At 25.2% G+C, this 11,583-nt stretch overlaps 1 protein-coding gene across 2 annotated transcripts; it reads right to left on the minus strand.

Moving 5' to 3' along the window:
• Positions 1 to 3,990: 3,990 nt before the first annotated feature.
• LOC137837614 (short-chain dehydrogenase TIC 32, chloroplastic-like) lies at positions 3,991 to 10,629 on the minus strand. Of its 2 annotated transcripts, XM_068646667.1 has the most exons (8): positions 10,326 to 10,538; positions 9,087 to 9,318; positions 8,926 to 9,005; positions 7,982 to 8,135; positions 7,631 to 7,709; positions 5,960 to 6,044; positions 4,698 to 4,744; positions 3,991 to 4,253 (listed from the first exon to the last, which is right to left on the minus strand). In XM_068646667.1, exons 1-8 carry the CDS (start codon positions 10,432 to 10,434, stop codon positions 4,095 to 4,097), a joined length of 945 nt encoding a protein of 314 aa, XP_068502768.1. In that variant the 5' UTR covers positions 10,435 to 10,538; the 3' UTR covers positions 3,991 to 4,094. The 2 variants fall into 2 exon arrangements, with proteins under 2 accessions (XP_068502768.1, XP_068502769.1); XM_068646668.1 differs by lacking the exon at positions 4,698 to 4,744 and having other exon boundaries at positions 10,326 to 10,629.
• Positions 10,630 to 11,583: the final 954 nt, after the last annotated feature.

An 11,583-nucleotide genomic window follows, 5' to 3' on the forward strand; every position in this document is an offset into this window, starting at 1 on the left:
ATATATATATATATATATATATATATAGTACATTTTATATTGATGATTACGACTCTTCAACAAATTTGGGAGCTGAGTTATTACAAAATTCTAAGTTGGTGCTATAAAATACTATAATAAAAAAAAATCATTTGTTTGCAACAAAAAGACCTAATTAATTATAAGCTTGGGAATGATTACTTTTTGTAGTATGAAGATGCAAAGTTAATCTGTAACTAAATTAGAGAACTTAAAATTTCAATCACACATTTCTAGAGTGATTGATGGAGAAAAGACATCCAACTAACACAATCAATCATGCAAATATATAACTTGGTTGCGAAGGCCAATACATGATGATGTTTAACCAAACCTATTAATTGCAAAAATATGAAATAATATATTGGGTAGCTAAAAATTAAAATAAATGTCATAGATGAGTTCATAGTGTTATATATGCTACAAAATTATCTATTAAGGTTAATTTATTCATGTCAGGAATAAATATATAGAAATTCAAAATATTCAACACATATGTAAGTATAAATAATTAATGTAATTAAGTATAAATATATTTTTTATTTATATATTTTCACATAAAATTGGTTTTCATCTTAGTTTAAATTTTAGATTTTTTTAGTACTAATAATAAGAAAAATATTAAAATGAGTCATTGTCAGTTTTTCTTGTGACAAAATAGATTTTTAGTATGAGGTAAGATGTTAAAATATGTCATGCTTACTCATGTGAATATTGTAATATTATAATAGAGTGTATGTTTAGAATTAATTTGTTACTTAAGAAAATACAGATAATGACTCATTCTCATAGTTTTTTTACTTTAAATTCTTAGGGTCTAAAATTTGAACTAAAAATATAAATCAATTTCGCGTTAATGAAAACACACGTTTAACTCGTGTAATTAGTGATGTATGCATCTCTAATTTTAACTAACAACCATCTCTAGCTTTCTCACATTTTTTATATTTAACTTTTAGAGTAAAAGTGTATAATATTTTAATTTATATTTTTTCAACATTAAGTTAAGTTATTCCTAGTTTATTTATTCCATTTATTTGGTTTAGTTGTTTATTTAATTCTTGTAGTTACATAAACTTTGCATTTTAATTTCTATAAAAATGTCAATCTTATTTTTTACACAAGCATTTTCAGTTTTATTTGGATTTCTACTATTATAAATAAACTAAGTATCACTAATAGTTATACGAGTCTTTTTCATAAACCACTATACACCAATAATTCAGCGACACCTTCGAATAAAAACATAACAAATTTACAAGTTAAAGGGAAACAAATTGTAGGCAAAGGGAAAGTAAAAAAATAAAAATGAAAGTGAGGCAACTTGCCACTGCAATATGATGAATAAGCCAAATAAGGTGAGATTCAGAGTGCAACACCACAATTTTGCCGTTTTCATTCTATTAAAATATAATTTGGACATACAAAAACTACTATATATATATTACATACTCCAAAAAAATATATCCCAAAAATAAAATAAGAAGAAAAGATTTAAAATTATCTAATTTTTTTTTTAATTCTACAATATGAAGAATCACTTTGCTTGCGTGTAAAAACATAATCATTAGAAAAATACAATTGCAACAAAAGTTAATGATGGACTAATTATTTAATTTAACAGGATTATAAATAATATGTCATTCACATAATGATAGATTGTTTTTTACTTAAAAAGTAACATTGTCGAAATATTTGATTTGTCTAATCTAACCATTTGAAATAAATCTTATTTAACAACTTTTTATGATATGATGATTTGTTACATATCTAATTAATTATTCATGACTTTTTATCTTCACTTAAGATTATAATTTTTCATCACTCTCACCACGTAATATATTTGTCTATTTAATTCAATGTATTATTCGATCCTAGATATTTCATGAAATTTCTTTACCTTATACTTACACCGCACATCAACATCTAGTCGTACCTTCATGATTATTATCTATATATGTGTCACAATAAAATTATTTTAATTTACTTACAACATTATGTATAAAATATTAAATTCATCAATCATGTTATGTGATTTCACCTTTTATTTACTATAATCATATATAAAATATCATCAACATTCAAATTGATTCAATATATCCCAACATTTAAGTATTTCATGTTTATACCAACGAAGAATTTTGTTTTATAGTAATGTTGCTTAATTGATAACATCTTTTTTTGAGTGTCATCTCAACATCAATGTTTGAGCAATAACTAATGCTTGAGTGATAACATCAAACACTTAAGCAATATTCCAAAGAGAGAATAAAGAACCAATTTTCTTTCTTTTTCGCTTAAGTGATCAATAAGTGTTTGAATATCCAAGTTCCTAAAAAAGAAAAAATTCATATTGCTTGAGAATTGACTTTGGAAGTACTCTCGAAAGATGATAAATTCTCATTTCAAACACCACCTCTTCATTGGTTAAATGACTTGTCCTCACTTGAAAAAAGAAAAAGTAGGTTTTATAAAAATATAAGGGAGGAGTATTTTGGTTTTTCACATATTATGGAGGTACAATTTAAAATTATGGAGGTGCAATTTAAAATTATGGAGGTGTAAAATGCAGAGCCTTTAATGTTTTACATGCTTCAAAGGTTATGTAAACAATTGGGACTTATTCTCCTTACACTATATCATTTCATATTGGCACCCAACATGTTGTGGAATTACTATAATACCCTTAATGAAGTAGAAACTAGATTACATTTAAGTGCACCCAACACCCAGTCCCAAGAAACCTTTTGGATGTAGCAATCCGGAACCCCAAAAACCATTCTGGATATTCATATCCGAAACTCAAACTCCTTTTGGATATAGGTATTTGAAACTTATATTTCACTTCTAGACACGTGCATTTGAAACTTTCACTACCAGAAAATCATGAAATAGAAACTAATTTTAGAGACAAAAAATAATTAGTTTTTATAGTGACTAAATTATAGACTAAATAAATTTTTGGTTTCTAAATTTGTTTATATTATTGTTAAATGATTTTTAAATTAGTATCTAATTAGCAAGCAAAGTTTTTGCTACCAAATTTAGAATCTAAATAATTGGTAGTTAAAACCTTGGTAGCTAACTACATACCAATTTAGAAACTATTTAACAATAATATAAACTAATTTAGAAACCAAATCTTTTTTTAGTTTCTTAAATGGTCTCTAATTTAGTTACTATTGCAACTAATTATTTTGGTCTCTAAAAGTTGGTTTCTATTTGATGATTTTCTTGTAGTGCTTAAACTGAAAATGGAATTACCTTACGGACATTGTCTTCTAGATTCATGCCTTCGTAAGCCTATATCCACGCTTCCAAGATATCGTGCAATTTAAAAAATTATAACAAATTGAATAATTTAAAATTAATTTTTATACTTTTGGATTATGCCGTATATAAATATATTATAGATTATACAGTTTAAAATTGGTTTTTTTCACTTTTTAATTTACTAATAATTTTGAATTACATAATTTAGAATTAATTTTTTACTTTCAAATAGTACATTGTACATTGTGTGATCAAAAATACATTCTCAATTACATATTTTAAAATAATTTTTTCTTTCTTCATGATTGATTAATCAGAAATTAAATTTCTTATTTCACTTTTGTATTGTTTAATTTTAAAATTTATATTTTATTTGACCCATAAAACAATGCCCATAATTTATTTATATATTTGTTGTTCCTCCTTTTTATATTTAATATAAAAACTGTATAGTAAAATTAAATTACCTATGAGACTATCTTAATTGAAAATTTTTCAAACAAATTAATAATTTTTACATGAGTGAGGCAAAATCCAGACAACTAAACTCAACTATTATATATAACATTTACATTAAAGAAACACTAATGACAATAGTTCTATGACCTAATTTGTGAATTCTAATAAATTTTAATGAATGATAAATTATGTTAAAAGCAAATGTATAGTCATCCTTAAATCTTAAGTTAAAATAGAATGTTTAAAAGATTGAATCATACCCATTGAGTTTTCATTATTCAAAAGAAAATGTCTGAGTTCATTATTCAAAAGGTCCAACCTATTCAAAATTCCCTTTGGGTATTCTACTTGATCAAGTTTAAGCTAAAATCCCATAATTTCTTGGCCAAATCAATGTCCCTTGAGTGTGAGTTTGCTGTGGAAACATTACAATCTTCAAAATACTGACCACTGATTTCCCTCACTTGTGGATGCAATGCTACATAGCATGTTGTTGCAGCTCCCTACATTAAGAATGGACAAGAAATCCAAATTGAAAGATTAAAACATTCTCATGTTAAGGACGATTAGTTCAAGTATTTAAAAACTATTTTTCAAGAAAAGTGTTTCTTTACTTAAAAGATGTGTTTTTTTAATTTATAATGCAAAAAATGGCAATAAAAAATGGTTTTATTGCTTTTTTCCTAAGGTTATTTATTGATTTTTTCAGAAAGAAAAAATTTACATGGATTTGTCATTTTTAAAAGTTCAAAACAATATTAATTGCCACTTTATATTTTTTTGCCTAATTTTTAATTGTTTTGAGAGAGAAAAGGAGAAAAATGTTAAATTGTAGAAATATTAATCAATGGGTATCATAAAAAAATAATGAAAACGTGGATGATTATATTTCTTAATATTACTATACGACAAACTTGCCTTGTATACATCATATTTGTTTAACTTACCTGCTGGACGTTTTTAAACACAAGTCTACCCACCGTATTAATTAAACCTGCTTAAATAAAACAAAAACGAAACCCTTAAACTGCCATTAACTGCATAGATTACTTACATAAAACTATTTCCTCATTCTCATAGTATTTTTATTAGGTTAATATACACTTCTTAAGAAATTATTAATTATATATATATTACTGGAAGGAGAATGCTATTATTTGATATCAATAAATTGTGAGAGACCACGACATCACATTCAATTTAAAGTCTTAAGACTATGGATCATCGACTTTGAGACCTCTTGTACGTTTTTTTAAGGTTTAAAAAGATTTGAAACCAATGAGTCGTGAATAAATTTACATAAGAGATAAAATATCACCTTCAACAAAAAAATATCAATGAATTTATCGATTTTTTTCTCATATATTATTACTCAAAGTGAGACTTCTAGATCATCTTGAAAATTTTAAGATATCAAAGTTAGAATTTATGAAATATAAGTCAATATATTTAAACTCTTTAAAATATCAATCGTTCTTAATCGTTTTTAGATTAATTTATGTCCAATGATGATTAAACTTAATTTTAAATATACTATGAGTTATGAGTTATTTATCAAATGTAACAAAATATATTATTATTATTGTAGTAATTTAACTTTATCATTTATATGTAGAGCATTTTGGAAACCAAACTAAAAATTAAAAGTAATAAGTATAATTATGATGGAAAATATTAACAAATTAAAGTTAAACAAAGTGAATTTCACCTCTTATTCTTCCTTTTTCTCTCTCTTTCTAACTCACTCTCTCTAACCCCAAATTTAGAAATGAGATCTATAAAAAATTACTACCAAAAACATCCAATTTATTCACAATATATAGATCTAAATTCGTAGGTAAATTCAGCATTATCTATGAATTGTTATCCATAAATCTAAATTCGTAAGTAAATTGAGCATTACCTACGGACTAAAGTTAATAAGTATTACCTATGGACTAGAGTTATTACTTACGGACCAAAGTTGAATATTACCTACAGAGCAGAGTTTGTGAGTATTACTTACATATCAGAGTTGATGGTATTATTGATACCTACGATTTCAGTTACCCATTGACACATCATCTATAAGTAAATTACCTAAGTCTAAATTACCTATGATTTTTTTCATGAGTAATACTTATTTATCTACAAATTTTTGTTAACTTTTTTTCATTGGTAAATCCAATTTTTTTTAATAAATAAAGCAATGTTTAGAGAAATTAATTACCAGACAGTATATTGGTGTGACGAAAAATATTGGTAACAATAGCTCCCGGATGAAGAGAATTAGCTGTAATATCTACCCCTTCTTCCTGAACAATAACATGCAATAACAAATCAAGTCATTTCACTGTAACATAACATAGACAAGTAATATTGCAAAACCTATTGTATTTTGAAGAGTTTTTTTTTAAGAATATTAAAAATCACAATTAAACTTGTTTCTTCCATTACAATATTAAATCTATATTCTATCCTTTTATTTGCTTTTAATTTCTCTAATGAATCATAATTTATATTGACAATAAATTTACTTACATCTTTAAATTTATGTAGATATCTTTTTTATTTTTTTATTTTTTCTTTTATCAGCAAAGAATAAGATTCTTTTCTTTTTTTTCTCTTTTCTCTTATTAAACACTGATAAGTTTTTCACCTCCCCTCTATCAGAAAATTTACTTTTGTTGGATTTACATTTCTAGCTTCAGCCATGGCTGAGAAGTTTTTTTTTTTTCGGCAAATGAGATTTTATTAAAGAAAATTCTATAAATCTAGATAATTGCAGAGATATTTTGGTTAAGTCCTTAAGAATATTGATCTTGCACGTCTCAAGAAGTGTTAGTGTTTATCTTCATTTATTTATATATCAATCTGAAGATATGTTTATAGAGTTGCACGAATGCAAGCTCATCCCTACAACATGATATTTCTTATACCACTTAATTGACCTTAATAGAACACTTTTCTTAATATAGGGTTTCTACTTTAAGTCACGAGTCTTAATAATATTTATTAGGAAGTGCTTAAATTTATATCTAATTATATTTATTACAAAAAATCAGAGGTATTTTTCCTTGATAAATTATAAAAAAAAAATGTCACCAAAACAAAGAGAAAATAACGAGATAATGTTATACTAATTAACGGTGGTCTAGTTAAATTTGAAAAATCTGAAATGTACAATTGTATTGAAATCACTGCTATTAAATACAAGTCACTACAAGATGACCAACGCTAAAACATGCATTAAAAAGACTTAGAAATATAGGTCATGCCATAATATGAATACATCAATCCAACTAGCTAGGCTTTAGTTTGAATGAGATTAAAAAGTCGTTTCCTTTTTTCGTTTTATACCACAGTTTTATACTTAATGCAAATTTTATCTCTTAAAAGTAAAAAATATTATATTGTTAATCTTTAATTTTCATTAAAAAAAATTATTAAATAAAAATTAATTTTAAAAATAAAAAACAATCAATTACTGTAAACTAAACTAAATATTATTTTGAAGACTAAAAAACTTATTAGTATAGAAAGCAGTTTCTATTTTTAATAAATAATTTTTAAATTGATATTTAATTAGTTACTTAAATTTTAATTATCAACTAATTATAAAAATTATTAATATTTAAAGTAGTTTTTATTATTAATAAATATTTTAAATTAGTATATAATTAACTATCAAAATTTTAATTACTGATTTATTATTTTAAAGTTAATAACTAATTAAATAGCAAATTAGGTATTTTGTGCCGTAGAATTTTTGTGCCGTAGAATGGGATAATGATATTCTATTGCACACATTTCAACACTGTTATGCACTTCCATTCAGAACCACATTTCAACAATCAACTCCATAACACGTATGGCTAAGTTATAGTAATTGTTTGCATACCTTGAGACGTCTTGAAAGTTCATTGGCATGTAAAATGTTAGCCAACTTTGATTGTCCATATGCAAGCCACTTATGATAACTACACATAAGGAAGCTAAGATAGTGAATTCTACAACATTAATCATGTAAATAAATTTCATAAACTAATTAATGGTTGAGAATCATATTTATCTTATCCATAGTCAAACAAATCTTAAAAGAGTTAAACTAATAAAGTTGAAGTTTCCATCATAATTGCTCTTCTATGGATAAATTCCTTGAAGAATAAGGTTGATGGATTTTTCTGTCTCTCAGTAAATTCTTTTTCATGAATTGAAAAACCAAATTGTCAGCATCATAGAGTTTCTTTACCTTGATGGGTCATTAATTTGATCAAAACGAATTCCTCCACGATTCGGTAATTGATGAAGTATAGAGGAGATATTAACAATTCTTCCTTGTTTCTTACTTTCATGAGTTGTTTTCTTCATAGCATCCAACAACAAATTTGTTAGCAAGAAATGACCTGTGAAATGTGTTAAGTAACAACAAAGGTTCATTTTCATAATAAAATAAGAAAAATTTACTTAAGTAGAAATGGATAAGTAAAAGATTATCGCTTTTGATGAAACAAATATAATTTTTTAAGCCTAAGTCATGGGTGGTCCGATAGCGGTCCAATAGGATATTATAGAATGGATATTACAGCAGGGTGGTTCCTGGTCTGATGCAACAGGGATGCTGGTTTTCTGTTCTTCTGAGAAAATCTTCCCAGCTTACAATTTCTTATATCTAGTAATAGGGAAGCAAGTTTAAGTTTCTCTACATACTTGTGTATCTAGCGAGTAAGAGGGAAAAACAATGTTTTTTTTATAAGGGTTGAGATACCCTGAAGTATCCCATTAATTTAATTCATTATTTGTTGATAAAAAAAACATAATGGACTTTAAGTCTAACTCAATCCCATAAAACCGGCTCATGAGATTGAGGTTTGCACCCACTTATATACAATGAAAAACTCTAATTTCTAGTCTGATACCATATTATATAGGGGACTTTAAGCCTAACTCAATCCCATAAAACCGGCTCATGAAGTTGAGGTTTGCACCCACTTGTATACAATAAAAAACTCTAATTTTTAGTCGATGTAAGATGTCCAACAATAATTTTTACATCATTTAATTTCATATTCAAAAAATTCATTTTTCTTCTCCCATTAGTAAAAAATTGATACACATCTTTTTATGATCTGTCTATCGTTCTATTCTAACAAACAGATCCTTATTATTTTTTAGTTGGATCGATTCCATACGTACCCATGTGATTTGTGGCAAATTGCAGTTCAATGTTGTCTTCAGAGAGAGTGAAAGGGGTTGCAAAAATTCCTGCATTGTTTCTTATAATTGCAACAAATAAACAAAAACACATTATTACTCTATGAATGAATGGAAAGTTTTAGCAATGTAACTACACTTACATCAAAATGTTTAATGGAAGAGCAGATGAAATGAACTCTGATGCAAAATTTCGAACAGATGTCATTGAACTAAGGTCTAACTCCATGTAATCAACTTTAGCAGTAGGAATCTTCTGAAGTATTTCTTTCTTTATATCTTTTGCAGCAACCAAATTTCTCACCCCCATAATTACATGAACACCACGCATGGCAAGTACACGAGTAGCCTCAGCACCAATACCACTGGTTGCACCTGTTTATTTTCATTGTTACATCGTCCAACAACAGAAATAAATGTACAAATAAAATAAAAAACAATTTTCAAAATTTGTGTCCTAGCATAATTTATAAATTATTGTATGTAAGTGAACAAAAGATAGAATAATTTATAGTATGTAAGTGAAAACAATTTTATTAGAATAAGTTTTAAAATCATTTTAAAATAATTAGATTTATCATATTATTTATTATTGAATTATCCACAATCGTTTAATCTAATTTAGAAGAAGGTAGGTTAAAGATCTCATCAAATAAAAAGTCTTATTCAAATAAAAAGATAAGACTGATTTATATTATTTAAGTCAAAAGAATTTACTAAAAAATATCTAATTTTAATTACAAAATATCTTATAACTAGAACTAAAAAAATCAACTTATAACTAGAACTAATCTTATTTTGTACATATATTTTTATTACAGACAGATGATAATATAATCATAAATAATTACATAATTGTAACACTATTAAACTCTTGATTTAAGAAACTATCTTTCATGTTATTCTTTTCAAGATATGATCTAGATACAAATTTTAAAATATATTTATATAAAAATGAAGAAACATTAAAATTTAAATTTTCTATTGTATGATTATTTTAACCTTACAAAGTCTTTTATAAAATGGTCACCGACTAAAGGACACCTAATAGTAAATAGGGTGATAGCTTTAAATAAATTTGACTAACAATTAAAGACCTGTTCTAACAATTAAAGACCTAAGAATAGGTGGTACGATAGTTTTAAATAGATTCAAATAAGATACAGTCTCGCATGTTAATAAATGAAATTTAAATTTAAATCAATATAAATTTATTTATCATTATTTGATTTTAAAAAAATATTAATAAATGAAATTTAAATCTAATTCAATATAAAATTATTTACCATTATTTGATTTTAAAAAAACTAAACTCTTTATATAGAGAAACATGGCTTTGTGAAAAGGAAAAAAATAACAGAGAAGAAGTAAAAGTGATGAACCTGTGACAATAGCAGTAAGGGCAGTGCCATCGATCCCTTCAGTAACTTCCTCAGCAGTTGAAGAAGATGAAAAACCAGAACCGTTTCTTCTCCCAAACAGCCACCACATTGTTACTTTGTTGCAGGCAGAAAACAAGAGTCATCCCAACAAATAAATAGCCATGGATTTTCTTCTCTGTTAATGTGTAGCATTTATGATCACAGTTACCGATGGACATGATCCCACCATGGCTCAACTGCTTCACATTTATTGTTTCTCATAATGTCACGTCTTCTTTTCTCCAAGGCAACGTGCTTCTAACATATTGAAGATCAATGGCGTGCTGTTTGATAATGATATTCGTATGACATATGTGAAAGTGTATAATTTAAAAAATATTTATTAAATTTTTAATTATTTTAATAGGATAATTATATATTAAAGTTTTACAAAATTAAATTTTATTATATAAATTGTTATTATAATTATAAAAGAAAAAAATTCTTGTGAATCAGTTATGAAAAATATCTTTCAATTTTAAAAAATAATTTAAAACATACTTATATACATAAATTTTTATTATCAATTTATATAATTTATAATTATATAATATATAGATTTTATGTATTTTCGTATTCATATCGATGTCCGCTACATAGTTTATATCCATCTATGCTACATAGCTCGTAACAACATTATAAAAAGTTTTATTGATTTATTTAAGAAATATTACAAATGTATTAATTTTGTTTTTGTTAGTAGTAGTTATTAGTTATCCACGATATATAGATGTTAAATCACTATTATCAAAAGTCCTGTTTTCTAATTTTGATTTTTTATTATATAAAAATATATATGGTTAAATATAGTATTTATTATAGATTATATTGAAGGTATACTATAATAGATTTTTTTTTATAAAAGGTGTAATTTTATTTTATATTTCTTAAAAAATATTTTAAAATTAAACAAACGTATTTATCACGTACAATTTTTATTTTTATTTTAAAATTGTACTTTACATATATATATAACTGTCAAATTTTGAAATAAATTTTTCTTTTCCTATCTCATAAACTACCAAATAAAATTACATCATTTTGGAAAAAAAATCATTGTAATAAAATACCCTTACCATCTAAATAATTCAAAGTCGGCAGTTACTATGATTTCATCGAGGTGCGACCTAGATTATTTTTCTGTTTTCAGTTTTATTTGTTTTAGTCTCTTTTTGTCTGTTTCTTTAAATTTTTTAACTTAATGTACATTAAATAGACC

Source organism: Phaseolus vulgaris, chromosome 4, assembly GCF_000499845.2.
Source record: "Phaseolus vulgaris cultivar G19833 chromosome 4, P. vulgaris v2.0, whole genome shotgun sequence".
Lineage (NCBI taxonomy): Eukaryota > Viridiplantae > Streptophyta > Magnoliopsida > Fabales > Fabaceae > Phaseolus > Phaseolus vulgaris.

Excerpts from the sequence above, each read along its gene's own strand:
- LOC137837614 (XM_068646667.1), bottom strand. The coding sequence starts at position 10,434 with ATGTGGTGGCTGTTTGGGAGAAGAAACGGTTCTGGTTTTTCATCTTCT. Across the intron at positions 9,006-9,086 it reads CTTCCATTAAACATTTTGAT|AAACAATGCAGGAATTTTTG; the intron begins GTAAGTGTAGTT and ends TGCAATTATAAG. Across the intron at positions 7,710-7,981 it reads CAAATTAATGACCCATCAAG|TTATCATAAGTGGCTTGCAT; the intron begins GTAAAGAAACTC and ends CCTTATGTGTAG.